At 41.8% G+C, this 19487-nt stretch overlaps 2 protein-coding genes across 2 annotated transcripts; one reads left to right on the forward strand and one right to left on the reverse strand.

The window, feature by feature from the left end:
• Positions 1-1030: 1030 nt before the first annotated feature.
• Positions 1031-10792, reverse strand: zgc:113054 (uncharacterized protein LOC541322 homolog). Its single transcript, XM_068594947.1, has 11 exons — positions 10707-10792; positions 9948-10137; positions 9751-9842; positions 9430-9662; positions 9084-9320; positions 8922-8996; positions 8574-8790; positions 6548-6756; positions 5370-5442; positions 2787-2904; positions 1031-1244 (listed from the first exon to the last, which is right to left on the reverse strand). Exons 1-11 carry the CDS (start codon positions 10720-10722, stop codon positions 1049-1051), a joined length of 1656 nt encoding a protein of 551 aa, XP_068451048.1. The 5' UTR covers positions 10723-10792; the 3' UTR covers positions 1031-1048.
• A 1700-nt stretch (positions 10793-12492) lies between these two features.
• On the forward strand, positions 12493-18358 carry eevs (2-epi-5-epi-valiolone synthase). The gene is made up of 5 exons (XM_068594691.1): positions 12493-12647; positions 14966-15599; positions 16488-16727; positions 16939-17191; positions 17679-18358. The coding sequence occupies exons 1-5, from the start codon at positions 12505-12507 to the stop codon at positions 17771-17773; spliced, it is 1365 nt and encodes a 454-aa protein (XP_068450792.1). The 5' UTR covers positions 12493-12504; the 3' UTR covers positions 17774-18358.
• Positions 18359-19487: the final 1129 nt, after the last annotated feature.

The raw sequence follows: 19487 nt of genomic DNA on the forward strand, positions 1-19487 counted from the left end.
TTCTGGTGCTTTCGGTGTATTTCATGGGAACATTTAAACATAGATGTACTGTAATAACAGGCCGCAGACACTGGAGCTTATATGTTCCAATTTATTTGGTCAATCACAAATTCCACAAGGGCATGTACACCTGCACAGAAGCTGCGTTTTTTATTCGTCATTGTACAAAACCACCATATTCTGCAAAGCATGTTGAACTGCATTTGTATGAAACTGCTATAACAATGTATGAAAACTGTAGTGTATTTCAGCAGCATTTAAACTCTAAAAAAAGATCAAAATAACATGTAGAAAAAGTTACGACAAGTTTCACAGTAACAGATTACCTTCACAGGCATTTTTGGACTTTTTCATCGTGTGACAAGACTCTGTCTGGAATTGAACATGATCTTCCTGCTTCACATGCTTTGACTGTTTCTAAATTTTATTTAAGGTTACTGTTTGAACATGGACAAAAGAAAGAGTCTTTTGTCTCTAACAGCACCCTTACTACTGAACAAACTGTTTATGTTGTTCCCTGCTAAAAGACAAATGTTTCTTCTGGTACCTGCTCTAAAAAAAAAAAAAAAAGATTCATACACTGTTGTTAACTTGCTGTTGCTCCGAGCGTTCCTGTTATATTGTTCTGAAAACATTACTTTCAAATGAAGCAATCTATTCTTTTAGACTTCATTATTGAATTTGAAACATAATGCGATTAATCGCCTTTAATCTCAGAAAAATCATGCATCAGTTCATTTTTTTCAACTTAGCCCAGCCTTAGTAATTTATGGCAGGATTCCAACGGGATCAAAAAAATACATGTCTCCCGCCATTGACCTACAATAAGGTATGAGGACCGGAAGGAGCAGGACTTTGCCTCTCTACGCAGGTTATCTTCTCATCACACGATAAAACAGATCTTAACTCTCAAAAAGGTTGAACAGATTTAAGCTGGGACTGATGTGAATGTATAAAAAGGAGATAATGTGAATGCCACCTGTTTGGGAGACTAATCCCAAGAGAGAGAAGAGGAAAAAAAACCGTAAAAAAGTTTTCATCTCTTCATCTACCACAGACTTTGCCCACCCTCTATGACTAAGTTATGCCCTGTCATGTAGTCGGAGGCGTCAGATGCCAAGTAGACCACTGCAGCTTGCAGGTCTGTCACTTGAGCCAGTCTACCAGCAGGGATATCTGACAGCCAGCGCTGCACCAGAGGCCTCAGACTCTCCGAGTGGATGAGAGGGGTGTCAACAATCCCCCTGAAAAGAGAGACGGAGAAAGAGGATGGGGGAGTAAAGGGGGGTAAGGGGGGGGAGAAAAAAAAAACACACACAATGAAATCAGAAGGCATCACAACTCAGAGGCAGGAGTGACAGCGTTGTTTCAGAGCCACCACTTTGGTGACAAAAATAAACCCAATTATCCGTTGAAGAAAGGGCAGGGCATGGCATCTCTGATGATGTTTACTGCTGGCACATCTCAGGAAGAGCCAACGGGTGAGTGGTGGTGGGGAGGGGAGTAGAGAGGTGGCGTGATTTGCTCAAGGGCTTCGGTTAAGCACTCTACATGCAATTTGTGATTGACATCTGCTTCAGCTGCTCTGATGTCGAGACAGAATTTGGGTGCGATATAGATGAAAAACAGGTGTTTTGGTTAAGTGACGCCAAAACTATACACGTGTAGTTCCCTCCACAAAAAAAATAAAAAGGTATCACAGAGCATACATGTGAATAAATATGTCAACACGCCCGCCTGCGCCTAATACGAGGACGACTTCTGACTCCCGACACAACTGACGTGACAGTGACTAAAAGCCGCGAGGCCCGAATCATTGTTCGTCGCATCCTGACGCCTTGATATGGAATTCCAACATTTGGCTAAATTAGCACTTCCAAGGAGCGTGTGACACCTTGGTTAACATATTCCACCTCAATTATATTTCTCTTCAGCCGCCCTGTTATCTGGAACCTTTGCTGGCAATCAGAGGTACTGTTTTCCCTCAGCCAATTTTCTAGATAATGCAGCTTATCACCGCTGCGGCGAAAGTTGCCAATGGAATCGGGCTCCAGTCAACCTCGTGAGCGCTAATTGTGTCCCCCTTTCTTTTCTTTTTTTATGCATATTTACTGACTGTCACTTCAAAGAAATCAGCAGGCCCATTGAGACGACCAGTTAGCGACGGGAGGTGTGTGTGTGTGTGTGGGGGGGGGGGAGATAGAGAGAGAGAGAGAGAGAGAGAGAGAGAGAGAGAGAGAGAGAATTGCTTCTGTGCAAATTAAAATTAGCAAACAATCTGCCGATAAATAAAGTGGAGCGTGGCGCGAGTGTGCGAGGGCTTTGTTCTGGGGCTGTGACTGGGCCTGGCTCGCCCGCTGCCACCGGACGGATTTTGTTCAGGGAGGACTGGGGCTAAGGGATGCTTCACTTAACCCCCCTCTCCTCCTCCTCCCTCACCCACCTTCCTGTGTTCTCCTCCTCCCTTGCACAGCTTCACAGACAAATAGATACAAACAAGATGCCATTGTTGCACCGAACACTCAGAGTGAGGTTGCAAATGTGTTCCCCTAATTGAATAGAACAATTAGAGCAAGTGTTTGGTTCATTCATCCCTTAAGACGTCATCTAATTAAGCGCAGATGTATTGTTTGAGGACCTAAATTAGTGCATTGTTCTCCAACAGGGCTCTTCATATGAAAGCAAAAACACATACTAATCACTTTACGGCTCGATCCCTCGCAACACTCAAAGAAAGTGTCTTTTGGCACAAGAGAAGAAGGCGGCCAAGAGTGAACGGCACTTACGGGGAGATGCAGTTGACACGCACTCCTCTGTCAATCCATTCAGTGCCCAGAGTCTGAGTCAGTTTGACCACTCCAGCCTTGGACGTGTTGTAGGAAAGCTGCTTCTGTGGATGGGGGACTGCAGGGTCGAACGTGGAAAAAGAAAATCAGTTACCGCAAACGGACACAACACAGCAGGTTGTCGTTTTTCTCATAAAAGACAACATTTATTGACAATGGTATGCACTATCACAATTCTAAAGGTGGTCATTTTAAAAATACCTTTTTATTTTTTCAGCAGTAATTTCTTTATAATGAGGAAATAAAAGAATAAAAAAAGAAAAACCTTTCTCACAATAGCTGACAACATATACATTTCGCATTGCTGCTCCTGTGGTTTCTCTGGTCACCACATAAAAAGCTCTTCCATTAGCTGCCGGGGACTCCGAGGACGAAGGCCATGTAAAATTAATCGCTTGTAATGTCCAGTTATGCTCTGTCCTCAGCAACAAAAGACAGGGAGCCATTTGTTTGCCTTGACCATCACAGATGCTGCACACTGCATGGGATAACGGGACAGGGGCTCATTTTCTGCCGGTTGATTAATCATCACAAGGAGGGCTCCAAGTTACATACAACTTTAGTAGTTAACCTCGTCACCCGCCGATCTGACTGCCAAATGGCTTCAGTGTGAGGCCGGGATGATAAATACCGGCCAGCTGCGGAAAAGCAGGGACCAGGGACGAGTCCTGGGGAGAAGGAGGGGAAAAAGGCAGCAGCAGCATCCCGCGTACGTTGCTCAGGATGAAGATCTGGAGAAAAATGTGCGAGGTGGATGTAAAAAGTTTGGGGAGAAATAAGATGTAAAAAAAAAACAAAAAAGGTGGAGCAACGGAATCGTAGCTTTTAGAGTGGGATTGTGTGCAGCGTGTGGGCGAGATAGCGGAGGATGGGAAGGTTGGGCCGGGCTGGATAAGGGGAGGCTAGGACCTCAGAGGAGCAGGCGAGGAGGAGCAGAGCCCAGGGCTTACACGCAGATTGAAGGTGAAATCCGACTTATCAGGACAGGAAACACAGCTCAAAAATGCCTAACAGCACTAATCCTCGCTCAAGACCTGATGATACGGCCCCAAAATACCATTCAGAAAATGCCTTCATCCTTTAAATAAACCTGCATTGATGTTTTTCGCACGTCTTAAAGAGCAGTAATCCCCAGAGAAGGGGAAAGGGAGGTAGAAGGAGAGTATTCTCCAAAGCCCTCTTTAACATTCACCCTGCTGCTTATTGCCCATTTCAAGTGGGAGAGGAAACATGCCCTCCATCAGGCACGCCTTTACGTTTGAAATTCCTCTGGAGTTCAAATGATGTACTCTTTTCCCAGAATTGCCGCGGCTGTTGTAACGTACGTTGATGTGCAGCCGAGATCTGCAGGTACGAGAGCGAGAGTCACACAATCCCTCTGTCAGGTCATCACACAGCCGATAGTGTTCGTATCTACTTGGATATTCCCTGTCTGGGTGTCTTTGAGCTGCTGGCCGTTAAAAGAAAGAAAAAAATGGTGGTTGATGGTCAGGACTGTGTGTGTGTGTGTGTGTGTGTGTGTGTGTGTGTGTGTGTGTGTGTGTGTGCAGGGGGCACTCACACACACACACACACGCACACACACACACACACACACACACACACGTTCTATTCAGCAGATGGACAAAAAGCTGTCATTGTGCATTTTAATTGGCCGTTTACGGCTGCTTTTTTTGGGCTTCCACTTGGCTAGAACAGGTCCCATCTGATTACACATTATGACAATATTATAACAGATGTCCAGACCAATAAAGTAAATTCCTGAAGGACTGCACGTAATGTGAGTAATTGATCATTTTTTTTAAAACGCCGGCCCTCTATTTACCAGCATGCCCCTGTGGTCAGGACCAGCGGCCCATATGGCGCGGTGGTTTACTGGCGATTTGACTCTACTGCTGATGAAGTGTTGCTGTTCCTCTGGAGGAACCTGTTGGATAAAGGAGGGGGGGGGCACATTATACAAGGCTTTTACTAGGGCTCTGACTAAACTCTGAAAGTGTCTTCCGCTGTTCAAACAAGGCTGCAGGCACAGGAACCCGCCCCTCCCAAGTTGGACCTCAGGTTGCCTTCCACATCCTCCAGACAGCTCCGCAGAGAGGGGATGTTTATTATGATGCAAAAGCGCCTCAGCGAGACGCAATCCCCGACACTTTCCTGCTCTGCTTACCGCACGCAGGGCCGGATGCGTCGGCACACAACAGTTTAACTGGGGTAAAAGTTGCAAAGGAGAAGAGCCGGCTTATCCTGTTTGGAAAGTATGAATGCATATATATTTTATTTCCTTATTCCAACCACTGTAATGGTCCAGAAGGCCATTTTGACGACTTTCAGTCGGAGGGTAAAAACTATTTAATGTGATGTGCACTCCCGCACATTGCTGCACAGCACAAATGTATTTAACTCTCCCTGCCTCCCGCCCCACTCCTCCTCCTCTCGAACCAACTCTCCACGCCAAATGGAGAGATTAAAAGCAGACATGGAGGGGCTCCAGAGAGATGGTGGGGGAATAGAATCATCACTCACCTATTAGACTGGCCATGGAGGCTGTGTTGATAATGTTGCCGTATCCTTGCTTCAACATCACTCGACCTGCTGCCTAAGGCAAGGATTCAGGGAGGAAGAGGCACATTAAACACCTTATTATCGCACTGATATGCTGCCACAAGCCTGCACGGATCAACACAAAAACATGTAGTTTATGCTCGGAGACTGAAATAGTGGTTAAACAACATTTGGTTGGAAGTATATTTAATATACTGCACACGCACGCACGCAGGCACACACGCACGCACATTTATTTTAGTCACAACTTAAATAATTAGTTCATACTTTTATACTCTTACTAGTTCTGACAGAAACAAATGTAATCAATTTGGTTCTTTAGTCACAGTTTCTCTCGCAAATTGACGGCAGAATTTAAAATAAATAATGTGATCATACTTAGTGTTTAAATTCAATCAAATTCTCAATTTATTTTACACGTAGCATACATAACGTAACATAATGTAATTGGGTCAATATGAAAACACATGGAGCATCTACAAAAAATGTGTGATTTTGACTTTTTTTGGGGGATAAAGCAAAGGATTAACTGTTCCTTTGAGAGTGAAGAAAATTATGCAGCTTTCAAAGCCACAAACACCATTCAAATACATTGTGTTTTTTCTAAACTTGTGATTTACTTAATTGTAAAGTTGATGTGATCTGTAGAAAAATGCGTCACACACACACACACACACACACACACACACACACACGCATACACACACGCGCCGAAGTTTAGTAGGATTCTGCGCAACAATTCCAGCTACCAAACAACAGATGCCTTGTGAAACATTCAACATTCAAAAGCTCTTTAAAAAAAAAATAACACTATGATTTTTGTTCCCATCGCTCTGATATTCCAAAAAAATTCTACAGTTTGTCAGAGCAACAGTGAAGTATTTGTTTTGTCCGAGCACAATTTTCTTTTGCATCTAATCTTATAGCAGCGTGAGACTCGAGTAAAAATATCATGACACTATTTTCGGTGTAAACCTTAATGCGGTAAATAAAAAAAATTTAGCTAAATTTGTATTTAACTTCAATGAATAATAATTCAAGTTTATGGATTCATTTATTTTTGTCGGTCTGGAAACTGCACGCCGCACCAACACAGTAGGGAATGAAGCGGAGTGTGTTTTGCAGCTGGTGATACACACCTGGCAGCACATGAACGTCCCCCTCAGGTTGACGTTGAAGGTTTGGTCCCACTCCTCCAGACTGGTGTCTTCGCTGGCCGAGTTCATGTTGATGCCGGCATTGTTGCAGGCGATGTCGATCGCCCCCCATTTGGAGAAAATGTCGTCAATCATCCTCTGAACATCAGCCGAATTGCCAATGTCAGCTGTGACGGCGATGGCGTTGATGCCTGTCCGAAAACATGGCGGTCCGTTAGAAATGCTGTTTTTTTTTGTCTTTTTTTTTTACATCTTGTACCATGAAGCATAATATTAGCAATGTCTATCCTTAGGACATTTTATGGGTTTATTCTGAAAATTATAATGCGGTTTGATACACATTATAATTTTATAATATATATATATATATATATATATATATATATATATATATATATATATATATATATATATATATATATCTCGAACATGTCATTTTTTAAGAAGAACATTTTAAATGAACACATTTAACCTGATGCAGTAGCTTTTCTGCTTTAGTATGCTGCCATCTGCTGGCAAATCCTCAGCACACACAATTTATGACATTTGGCAAAACTTTGAAATGACCAAACTCAGAAGTTTGCATGTATTCATGCTGATGTGCTGGTCTTCTACCAATTGATGCTGTAGTACTGAGAGGACCACCCGTCCATCTTTCACCACAGATGGACCGCTTTCACGTCAAAATAAATACAGTGACTTGAGATTGGCAATTTCTATATTTTCTGTTTTTTGTTAAATGTAAGACACGTGCATCATGACCACTTGCAGAATCTTTGAATGTGAATTACACACAAGCGAGTCGACACAATTAATTTAATAATCACAAGATACAGTCAGATTTTGATTGTCAATTTCATGTGGAAGCAGGGAGCTGCGTTTCCGTTTGCCACATATTACTTCCATGACAGGAAAATATTGTATTTAAAAAGGAAGCTAAAGCTTAGTACTATACTATTTTTCTTCATGAAACATTCGAAAAAGAGAAATACAAAGTAAAAACCACACCCAATTAATTAACTAATGTGTCTTTTACGGTGAGCTTAGTGGAGCTGTAACTTTAAGTCCATTAACGATTACTCAGTCGCCAGAAAGGGGAACTATTTAGATAATTCATTAATTGTGTCATTTATTTGTAATGCAAAAATTACAATTATTGTTGATTTCCAACATTGTTTATGTGAGAATTATTTGCTTTTGCTTGTCTCAAAAATGACTGAACTGAATATCTGTGAGCAATGGACTGTTGGTAGAGAAATTGTGAAAGACAAAAGCACCATTATTTTCTCATGTTTTACGTATGAAGCCGAATCAGGAAAACAATCAGCCGATTAATAAAGTTGATTGCAACCCTATCAGTTCCTCAAAAGAAGAAGTAAGTGTGCGGTGACACTAACAAGAACATTGCAGGGTCCAGTGTGTTGTGGTGAAGCCTCCGTTTTATCGATATGTAGAACTGAGTCCCCATACTGGGTTAAAGACATGAGGGGACGGGGACGAGCAGCTCCTACCTGAAGGGAGCATTGTGCAAGATTTAGTGGCGTCTAGTGGTGAAGTTGCAGATTACTGAATACCCCTCTTTCTCATCCCTTCCCCGACGGAGGAGGCCTTCAGGTAGCATAAACATGTGGACTGTCCAGAGCTAGCCTGAACCTCTGTACAAAACATGGCAGACGCTGTGGATATAGCGTTCCTGTTCATAACAATGAACAATTGAACAATTAATCAGACACTTCCACCTGCACTAGCTGCACTTTCTGGACTACTGTTTACTGTTTTACTGATTTTTCTGTTTCCTTAATGTCTTATTTTTTACCTTTCTTTTACATTTATCTTTTTCTATCTTGCTCTTGCATTGAAAAGAAGTGTGAAGCGCAGAATCCGGCGTCAAATTCCATGTATGTGAAAATGCACATGGCCATTAAAGCTGATTCGGATTCGGATAGAGGCCCCGGTATCCTACACACTGGACATATAAGTCTGAATTTGCTGCGTCGAACCTCGTTACCTTTGAGGAAGAGCTCTCCAGTCACCGCCTCCGCTCTGTCTTGGTCCATGTCTACAACAGCCACCTTCGCGCCGGCCTCCCCCAGGGCGTGAGCGAATGCGCGGCCTATGCCCTGCCCAGCACCCGTCACGTAGGCCACCTTTCCATCGAGGCGCATCCGATCGAGTATAGGGCGTCCCTTGACCCCGCGGAAAACCTCGTCGTCCGTTATTTTACTCTGTACACAAATAAACAAGATAAACAGCCCACAACCAGTAAGAATGAGATCCTCAACAAAAGGGGTGATGACAGCGGTTCCATCCCACGATGTCGGTACTGGCTCATGGAGGTTTGATCACTAAGCAGTACCTGTGTCCTTGAGCACTCGGAGGACACTGATACCCGACGGATAACGCTGATGCCATCTCTAAGAGGGATGATGACCTTTAAAACAAGAGGGACATTGTTACAATACAACATTAAGTCATAGTTTTCTGCAGTAGCAGTACAGTAGTAGTTTGAAAGGTATACCTGCTCCACGCGTGGATCATCGCGGACAAACTGGTTGAATTTTCTGAGCGCCAGCCCGTTGGCGTCCGTCGTGTCTTTAAGATAGACCTTGGCTTTGAAAAGTGTGTTATCGACACAGATGACCCCTCGCAATTTCAGGAGACTGTTGTCCAGGATGAAGTTGTAGTAGTTGATGTAATTATCCTTGTCAGCATCAATGAAGACCATGTCAAACTGCTCACCTGCAGCAGCCAATTCCTGGGAGAGACAGAGAGGCATTGCAAAACTGGCTATGTGCCCCACAGGCTGTTAACTTATTAACACCCCCCAAAAAAGAAGAGTGATCATGATGGACCGTTTCTCTCACCTTCAGGGTGTCCATGGCTGAGCCCGTCCTGACAGCAATCTTCCTGCCATGTGGAGACTTGTCAAAAATGGGCTGAGCAAAGTCTTTGAGGTACGGCTCCAACTCACAGGCGACTAAGCAGCCGTCCTCGGGAAGCCCCTCGGCCATCGACAGTGCACCGTAGCCGGTGAACATCCCGATCTCTAGAACCCTCTTGGCCTGACTCATGTGGATCAGCATCTTCAGGGTCTGGCCTGGCAAAAAAAACACACCCGAGAGCTAGTTATTACAATACAGTAAACCAGCACTGGCGACGCGGTGATACGCTTGGAAATGTTCAACCTTCAACATGTCCAGTGATGCACTCCTTCGGAAGCCGGAATATGGTTTTGCCCTCTTTGTGAACTTGATCCCAGTCATGGGAGATTGTTTTTCTACAATTAAGTGTGAAAGACAGCATCAAACATGTTTGTTTTTTTTAATCTCACTAGACAGCATTGTTGAGCTACAGAGTAGCATAATTATGAAGGAAGCCATACTTATAGAGCTCTGCCAGAGGTTCACTTTCCTGTGTGCTCATTTTCTCCAGGTAGTCATCCAGTCCGCCCGCTATGTCCAGAGCTTTCTGCAGCTGATGGGTCAACTCCTCTGGCATGTTGCCACTTGCTTTGGCTACCTCCATGGCTCTAGTCAGGAGATCCACGAGCACTTCCACTGGTGTGTCAGGAACTGGGAGGAGAGGAGGGTGAGGGGCAGAGAGGACATGATGTGATTTTATCATATTGACTTTTTCCCACATAACCTTTTCCCCAATTGTTTGGTCTGTGAAAAGCAGCAGCGGTTTAACAGGAACTAAAAAACTTGACGTCATCAAACGACAATAAGGCTAATTGTATCCATGAAACTAAAAGGCATGCCACAATATTTTAACTTTCAATACTCCAAACGCGACTTAAAATGGCGCGCAGCTATAGATAGTCATCTTATATTGAACCCCACTAAATGATATGCGCGCACACATACGGAGACATTTAGTTATGTATTATGTAGTCATGTATTATATATTTGTTTATTTTTTAACACTATTGTAAACATTTTTCAGAGCGTTTTCTTGGGACCGCTTCTGCAGCACAGACCTGAAGGCAACACGGGCTGCTGCCAGTGTTGCACACTGCGCGTGCGGCGCCGGTCACTCGGGTCTCCAGTGGGGTTTGTAAATGCGTGTTACGCTCAAATGATATTTACTCTGACCCCGTTGCAGCAAAAAAATAAATAAAAATAAATGCAATATTCCTTACCTTTTTCGGACAACATGGTGCGCGTATAAAGTGGGCGTGACGATTTCGGCAGCTGTCAGTGGAAGCGGCTTGAAACGTGGTGGCGGACTTTCTGTTATGTCACACCAACTATACAAATTGTTGAGTTCATGGGGCGTGACTAGAGGATTGCACAACTCGTGGGGGTGGGAAACACGTTCATTGTAAGACAGCACGTGAGCGAGCTACAATTATGAAATGGAATCTACGTTACTTAAAGTCAAAAGTGGAGTAAAGTTCAAGCTATTACACAAACACGCATATCGTTCATCTCCTCAACGTATTGGGCCCTAGGGTCCAGTGAAAAGAACGTAATTGCAGCCTGCTCTGTTTTATTAGGTAAAATAGAACACATAAATAAATGTTTTCCCCCCATGAACATTTGGGAGCTTGGGAGAAGGAGACAGACAAATGATAAAGCAGAAAGTTCTTTTTGTCCACAATGGGCAAGTTACAAGTCTTCCCTAAAACTATAATAATATGTGTTTCTTCTAAGAAATGACTCTGCCTGTGATTGCTGCGCTGCCATAACTTCTGGGTCCTTCCTACCGTCCTGTTACATGGGTCATTCACTTACATAAAGGGATGATTAAAATTCAGTTGGCCAGGTTTTGATTTAGATTGAGCCACATGATCGGACAGTTGAGAAAATATCTTACCGAACATCTTTAAAAAAGGGTGTGTTTTCCTTACACGGACCATTAAAATGAATTAAAAAGCACCAACACCCACAAATCAAATTCATACAATGTTAAGACTGCATTCCATTCACACATGCTATGGCTATGATGATGCATGCTGATACTTGTCGGGAGTGAAGAGAATAAATGTGATGGAACATTGTCGGGTTTCTTTCTTCCCCTTCTCCTAGTATTCCAGGTGAAATTAATCCGGTCTGTTTTTAACTGTTCTTTCATGAACACAAAAAAACCTTAATCATCACCTTAATTCGTTGAACACATTTTTAAGTTGTAAAAAATGTTTCAGAATTGTGGTTTACATAAATAACTGCTGTGAATATACAAAGAATAGAAATTGAAAATGTATCGCTAAATTCAGTCTAAAGCCTCTCTGATACAAAATCGCCTTAACAGTCGCCTTCTCGTTGTGTTCACAGTGAAAGGAGATCAGGGCACAAATAAAGGTTTATTTAGGGGGGAAGATAGGAAACATTCGTCATTACTCTTTCGTCTGGTAGGTGTGCACAGACTAATCTCTGCTTTGGTAAAGCCTAGTGGTACAAACAATGTGTCTCCTAATAAACAAAATTGTGTTGATTCTGGTAAAGGCCGTTTGAGCCACCTTTCTAGGTTTTTCAGTACTACTTTCCAAAAAGGCGACACGTTGGAGCACTCTCACAGAGCATGTCGGTCTCCTTCAAGGCTTCTATATGTCTTCCTGGAATCTCTGCTTGCACTATTTTTTGACACGCTCCGACTGAACCTCATTCATTTCTTATTTCACTAGTAGGACAGCCCCACATTATTTGCAGACATTTTACATCACACTGAATGTTTATTTTTTGTGTTATGAGTGATAAGTAGAATGATGCACACAGTGGTATTTTTCAATAGGTATTACTTTACAGTTACATAAGCATTGTAAAATGATGGAAACAGGCAACTGACATTTCTGACTAACGCCCCTTGGCTCTTGGCCAAGGGGCGGTAGTCACCTCAACATGTTTTTTAGGGCTCTATTTAAAGAGTCCTATGGTGTAATTCACACTTAGGCTGTGGCTTGCTCTGTTAACCCCTTTAAGGTACACTTCACCCTGATAATGGAAAAGGTTCATCTTGAAACAAACGATGCCAAAGAAAAGACAACTGAGTTTAGTTTAGTGCGTGTCAAGGGTACCTGGAAGCGTAAACTGGGAAAGAAGGTCAATAATGAAACTTCTGGCACTGTTTCTGCTGCAAAAATGTGAGTTTAATAGTATTCTTAAGCAGTCTTCTATTTAAAAAAAAAAAAAGTACGATACAATTATCCTCTATTTTGTTTGGTTTTATTTTGATCATCCTGATCTGTCTGATCTGCCTGGCTCACTGCCACGTAGTTTCATAATTATAAAATTTTATTGCTCTAACAACAAGCATGGCTCGATATGTACGACTAACCTGTATTGTCAGTGTAAAATTAGACAGCCACAAATACTTTGTGCAAAATTGTATGAAATCTGGATTCATATGATTAAAAACACAGTGCAAACTTGTTTCTATATGGCAGAACATGGAGGCATAAACTGAATCTATATGTCAATTTTGGAGTCAAGATGTTGAGGTTAAAATTGATTGCTTTAGTAGCAATCTTTTATTTCAAGTTTTTCTTTGTCACATACCTGTACTTTAAGCTCTGGTGACGTTGTAGGGTTGGGTTTGCTGGAAAAGACAGCGGAGCAGTGACAGTATTGTTGTGCAACTGAACTACTTACCTAAGGTTAGGAAAAAGTTGCTTTTGTCATTGAGACAGCCTTTGAACTGTCATTGTCACAGACTGTGTGATGCCAACCATCCTTGACCTCTGACCTTTCAGGTCATTCGTTGCACGGTGCACTATTTTACATCACTTAACTAATTCCTCTCTTTCAAAAAGTATTTCAAGTCCATTGTCCTGATTTGAGCCAAATTGCAGTGCATCTACCACTATACTAGCGAGTAGAAATGTATCCCCTTCATTTGAACACATACTGTATATAAAAGCACGTGTGTGGCTCTTGTGATTGCTATACACCAATATAATCATTTCTCATCATGTGGTTAAGCAAGTGGTGAAGTTGTGCTTCTCCAGAATCCGGGTAAATTCTGATGCTCTGCACAGTTTTAATGATAAGATCAGAGTTAAGGTAGATTGCCTCGGGTACATCACTGAGTTTGACAAGTACAGACAACTACCAGTCCTCTGGGAAATTAATTTAGCTGTGAATCAAACTAATACCTTGAGAAAACTACGGTCATCTGTAAGAGTTGGGGCATGTCTCAATTTTGCCATCACCTGCCAAGTTTTGTTAGATGTGCCCGAAGGAAAGTGCAAATGTAATAGATATAGATCAGGGGTGTCAAACTACTTTTCACTGGGGGCCACATCAGCATTATGGTTACCCTCAAAGAGCCAGTTGTGACTGTAACACTCTATAAAGTACTCCCTAACATGTTGTTAAATAACTGTCTTTGCATTTCATTATTGTTTATTCCAGTGTAAAAATATTCTACATGCATTTATATAAATATCAGAGTACATCAAATGTACAAGTACATTTCTTTTATTACAACATAAATCCATTTAATTTAGGATTAAGAAATACACATTACTCTATCAAAGATCAAAAATATAATAAATAAAGACAAAGATCGAACGTACCTTATTACATTAACTTTGTTCAAAGCTTTTTTGTCACAGTTGAGAAAGACATAACTCTAGTCCCTACAAATAATTGTGAGCTGCTAAGATGGGGACACACCTTTTCACATACCAGTATGGGAACTGATATGACTCATACCACAGGTATATGAACAGGTGTGTCCCATATTACATATGGTAAGGGACACGTGTAGCAAGCACTGCTAGGAAGCTTGCTTTCTCGCGGTAGGATGCTGTTCATTTGCAGGTCTCAAAATCTATATGCTTTGTGGGAGTTGTAGTCTATGGTCACTGTACACTGTAAAGCAGCATGGACTTTAATTGCTAGGAACATTTTCAATTTCTCAAAGTGATTATTATGAAAAGATGGTGCAGTTTGAACCTGAGATAGTACACAATACCACAATATGCTAACACAAAAAAATACAAGTGAGAAATATTCAATTTTACAGTCAATTAAAAGCCCAAAAGTGTATCTTAAAGACACAAGATATTACAACATACCTAACCATTCAATAACTTCAGACTTTTGTTAATAGACTCAACTGTGCTTTCATGCACAAACCAGAAATAAAAAACTACTGAGAAGTAGTTTAAAAAAGACCTAAATTATGTAACTTTAGCTGGGAATACTAACTCACTGAATTATGACAACCAATGCTGAACTATGGAAAACATTCAGTGTCTTGAGGAGCAGCTTTGATCCACAAACAAAAAACAAAAAAAATGCAATTCAAAAAGATTCAAGTATAGAAAATGTACTTTTCTTTTGATGACCTTATTATTAGGTAAATACGGAAAATAATTAAGCAGCACTTATTTTTACACCTCACACCTCAGGTATACAATAACTGTAACCATCATCATGTGTTTTTGTGTGGCAGCTATGAGAGCATCACTGAGCAGGGCGCCAGTTGGACAGTGGTCAGCCCCATTGTCTTTACTTACAAGGTGACTGAGACCCGGCGCTTGCTGGACCCAAGCAACGCCACCCTCCTGCTGGGCCACATCACCGACCCGCAGCAGCTGGAAGACATCAAAAAATCGAACAAGCCAATCAAACGCTTCGTGGTCATTGACCAAGAAGTCTACAAAATCTACGGTACCAAGCTAATTGAATATTTAGAGGCCAATAATGTCATGTACAAGATTTTGTCTCTACCCACCACAGAGGAGAACAAAACCATAGCAATGGCCTTAAAGATCATAGATGAAGTCCACAACTTCTCCCTTGACCGACGCATGGAGCCCATCATTGCCATTGGTGGCGGGGTGTGCCTGGACACAGTGGGCCTGGCTGCCTCGCTCTACAGAAGACGCACCCCTTACATCAGGGTCCCAACCACACTGCTCTCCTACATCGACGCCAGCGTGGGAGCAAAGACAGGGGTTAACTTTGCAAATTGCAAGAACAAGTTGGGCACCTACGTTCCACCAGCCGCGGCCTTCCTCGACCTATCCTTTATACAAACTGTCCCACGACGACACATCTCCAACGGGCTCGCAGAGATGTTAAAGGTGGTTAAATCCCTGGATGTGGAATATTTACCTTAAAGTTGATGCAAACTGAGGAGTGATCATCAGCTTATACCACGACATGCTTCACAACATTATATATACTATTAATAGTAACATATATGTTAATCGTGGAAGTGCAACAGCTTGTGTACCCAAGTGCAGCTGCTATGGTGATTCAGGTGAACAATGCATTCTCCAACCCAACTCGTGAGATATATACTAATGTGTACAGAGACTCTGTTAAACCTTTTTTTGACCCATCTGTGGTGAAAGAGCTTTATTCATTCAATTGAATTACTCCAAGTAGTTTTAATAAATGCTTAAAGGCATTAAAGTCAAGTGTTTCCCATCACATTTGGAAACATTAGGAAATTAAAAAGGTTGATTTCCACCACAAATAGTGTAGTATAAAGTGTAAGAAAGTCCAGACGTGTCCTGTGTTAAACCAAGTCAGACTTGATTTTATTTTAGTTGTGTTACTTAACTTCTGTACTTTACTGATGCCAGTTACTTAACATAGTTATTTTACATAGGAAACTTTTTTCTCTTTTCAATCTTTTCCTGAATGTAAAAAGCGGAAACTGAACATTTGCTGTGAACACGGAAGTTTATTTTGAAAAGACACCATGCACGTAACGAGCAGAAATATAAATGCCGTTCCTGCGACACAGTTGCGAGTGAGAATGTGTTGGCAGTTTGACACAAGCTATTTACAGTACAGCAACTGATCCAGGAGTTACCAAACGGATGGCTCAAATTTCACAGCAGAAATATGAACTTGACGCTTATTGGATTTGAGGAAAGAAGTGAAGATATGTTAGGTGAGGTAGCCTATTTATTTTTTAGCCTTTTGAACTGTTTATAGAAGTTTTCTTTGCACTCTTGCAGATGGCCTTGATGAAACACAGAGGCCTCTTTGAACTTCTTGAGACACATGGTCCAATGCTGTTGGACACCAAATGCCAGATTGAGAACAGCATGTACGGACAAAACAGCTTACAGGCTGCATCACAAGCAACTCGTATAGCCATTGTAACCATGCTGGAGGAGCTTGCCCCAAACCTTTGGGAGGATGACCTGAACAGACTGGTGGACTTTGGCCACCTTATCAGCCCAGCATTAGAAATGGTAATTCATTAAATCCCTCACGGCAAACACAGCTAAACATTTAAATTCAATACATTCTATTATAAATAAAGTATATGTGCATGTATTTGATTCTACGCGAGTTCATAACCCTCCACTCCACACACTATTCAATGCGGAATAAGGTGTTCATTCATTTTTGGTGGCAAATCTTCATATGCTCACGTTATCTTTGTCTCTTTTTTGTGTACAGAAAGTTCTCCCATCTCTGCTGCATGGTGAGGCAGTGAACATTGATATGTCGTACATGGTTTACGTGTCAAAGGAGAGTGGTCTTTTGACCGAAGACGAAAAGCAACGGATCATCAGCTGCATGGTGGGCCTGGAGCTGCCTGTCTGGCATGAGGCGTTTACCATGGAGCTCATACAGACCTCCCTGCAGGAGAGACTGAAGCACTCGGGAGGCCTGGTCAGAATGCCTCTGCCTGTTGGTCTTGGGGAAGCGGGTAAGAATCACTTTAACTGTTGCTCAAGAGCAAGCAGGAAGTCAAAACGCTTTGTGCCTGTGAAGCCCACAACGCAATAAGTCGGCATGTCTTTGTGAAAAAATAGGTAGCGCTGGAAGCTTGGCGACATAACAACGACTTGTGGAGCTAGTTGGCGAACTACTGTGGTTCACCAGCTAGCTCTTAGAAGGCTAGCCAACGTACAGGCAGTGGCATGCCTCAATAGATTGCTAGGTCAGCCAGCATTAGCTCATTGAGTGCCAAAGTCTTCCCCTCCACGATAGAAACACAGCTTCTTGTCCTGTCTTCTACGATGATGGTAATCCCTCACTTCACCTGAGAATGTATACTTGCCCTAAACACAAAAAAAGTACTGCTGGTGTGTTTTCACCCACCAAGAAAAGGCACCAGATGTTATTCAGGCGTTAATGTAATATATATTTAAAGCCCTTTTTTTTTTATTTTGCTCTCCTTTCTTTCATTGCAGTGATTTTTAATGACACAACTTGTGAGATCTTGGACAAAGCTTTCGCAAAATGGCATGAAGAGCTGAGCGGCCCCTCTGACAACAACGGAGTCTGAACCTGTGCTTACCACAGCTGCAGGAGTTTGATGGTGTATAAAATGTAGAATCTGGTTTTGTACTTGAGTACCTTCAAAGTGTTGGAAAAGGAAACAGCACATAAGTTTATTGCAATCACCTCCTGTACCACATTTCCAAGGGATAATTGGGGTAAACGTATTAGCAGTGCCAAAGGCAGCATGTGCTCCTATTGTCCTTAATTAGCAAATAGTAGATGCTGCCGACCGTGGCAATTCATTTCAAAGAATCACCTGATTAGGAGATGTGTTTTATTTATTTGTTGGGAAGTAAGAAGCAGTTTACAACAACTCACCTATTAGGTATGTCAAGCAATGGCGGGCCGTGCATTTCCTACCTCTCGCCTTCAGTGCGCTTCTACAGCTGAAGAATCTAATCACTCTATCAGTTGCTTAACGGCGTGCTGGGCCACTGACCAATCATATACATCCATGCCATTTTGCAGGCCCTGCACTTTAAAGAATCTGCCCAGCTTGTCAAACTAAAGATTTGATTTGTTTTAAACCAGGACAATCAACCACAACGTCCACTCTCGAATAGTCCTTTTTGGTTAGGAACCTTCCTAACTGAGGCAAATGACCCGGAAGTACCTAAGGGGCCGCCATGATAAGTTGAATTCTCTAAACGCAAAGTAAAGGAGCTTCATGCCTCCTAACTTAGCTCCTTTAGCTTAGGAACCACTGGACCTTCCTTAACGAAAAGAAAGGATAAAATGCCGACCCACAATCCCTCGCGGCGGCAACATTTAAAGTGATGTTTCACTCGGCCGTTCACGAAAACAAACGATCATGAGCGACAAACACGGATCATGTAAATAATAATTAGCGTAACTTGGAAATATTATCAATAATCTGTTAAACCGTCTGGCAAACTACGGATGTTACGTGATGAAAATACTGTATTTGATATTCTCTCTGGTGTTGAATTGCAGCCTCAACCCTCATTCTTTTATTTTACTTTAGTTACAGAATCTTCAATGAAAGAGTTAAACTGGATGAGCTATTCAGCCTGACTCATGTTTATGTTATCATCTTATAAATCAACTATGTTGTTGCATCATAATAAAGCACTATCAAGTTGTGTGGTGTTTCATAAACTGTTGTCTGCATATTTTCATGATGAGATTATAATCTGCATATAAACCATAACAACATAAATGGATATGAGACACATATATGACACACATCGTTAGTGGGATAACATATTTAATTCAGCAGGTTTGAAACTGAACAGAAACAGTTTACTAGCTTTGTACTCTGGGAAAAATCCCTTGGTTTCACTTTTATATTCCATCATTCACTTCTCGTCCAACCTCGTTAATAAAGTAAAACCATGAACCGGGTTGTTTAAATTGTCTGCATGACGCAACACTGTAAGAAGACAGATGAAGTATTTCAGATGTGTTGTGTGATCTTGATTTTTGAATGAAACATCTAGAAGTCTACTTGTGGTTCATGTAAATCTGCATGAATGATTGGCATGTATAATCATTGCTATATGAATTATTACAATGTATAATCATAACTATATGACTTATTGACATGTATAATCTTTATTATATCATGGACTTTGTGTAACTAATGCTTAAAAGTAAAAAAGTAAAAAAATCTTAAAAGTTTAGCAGCAGCATTGACAAGCCTAAGCTTTAACGATCAGTACAGTGTTCCCTACAAATAGACATTACAAGTAGATAAG

Source organism: Clinocottus analis, unplaced genomic scaffold, assembly GCF_023055335.1.
Source record: "Clinocottus analis isolate CAN_PGR_092001 unplaced genomic scaffold, fCliAna1.0.p SCAF_3, whole genome shotgun sequence".
NCBI lineage: Eukaryota > Metazoa > Chordata > Actinopteri > Perciformes > Cottidae > Clinocottus > Clinocottus analis.

Coding starts and splice junctions, on each gene's coding strand:
- eevs (XM_068594691.1), top strand. CDS start 12,505: ATGGAAAAGGTTCATCTTGAAACAAACGATGCCAAAGAAAAGACAACT. Junction 12,648..14,965: donor ACTGTTTCTGCTGCAAAAAT/GTGAGTTTAATA, acceptor TTTGTGTGGCAG/CTATGAGAGCATCACTGAGC. Junction 17,192..17,678: donor TGTTGGTCTTGGGGAAGCGG/GTAAGAATCACT, acceptor CTTTCATTGCAG/TGATTTTTAATGACACAACT.
- zgc:113054 (XM_068594947.1), bottom strand. Junction 9,663..9,750: donor CATCACTGGACATGTTGAAG/GTTGAACATTTC, acceptor TTTTTTTGCCAG/GCCAGACCCTGAAGATGCTG. Junction 2,905..5,369: donor CTCCATGGCCAGTCTAATAG/GTGAGTGATGAT, acceptor TCGACCCTGCAG/TCCCCCATCCACAGAAGCAG.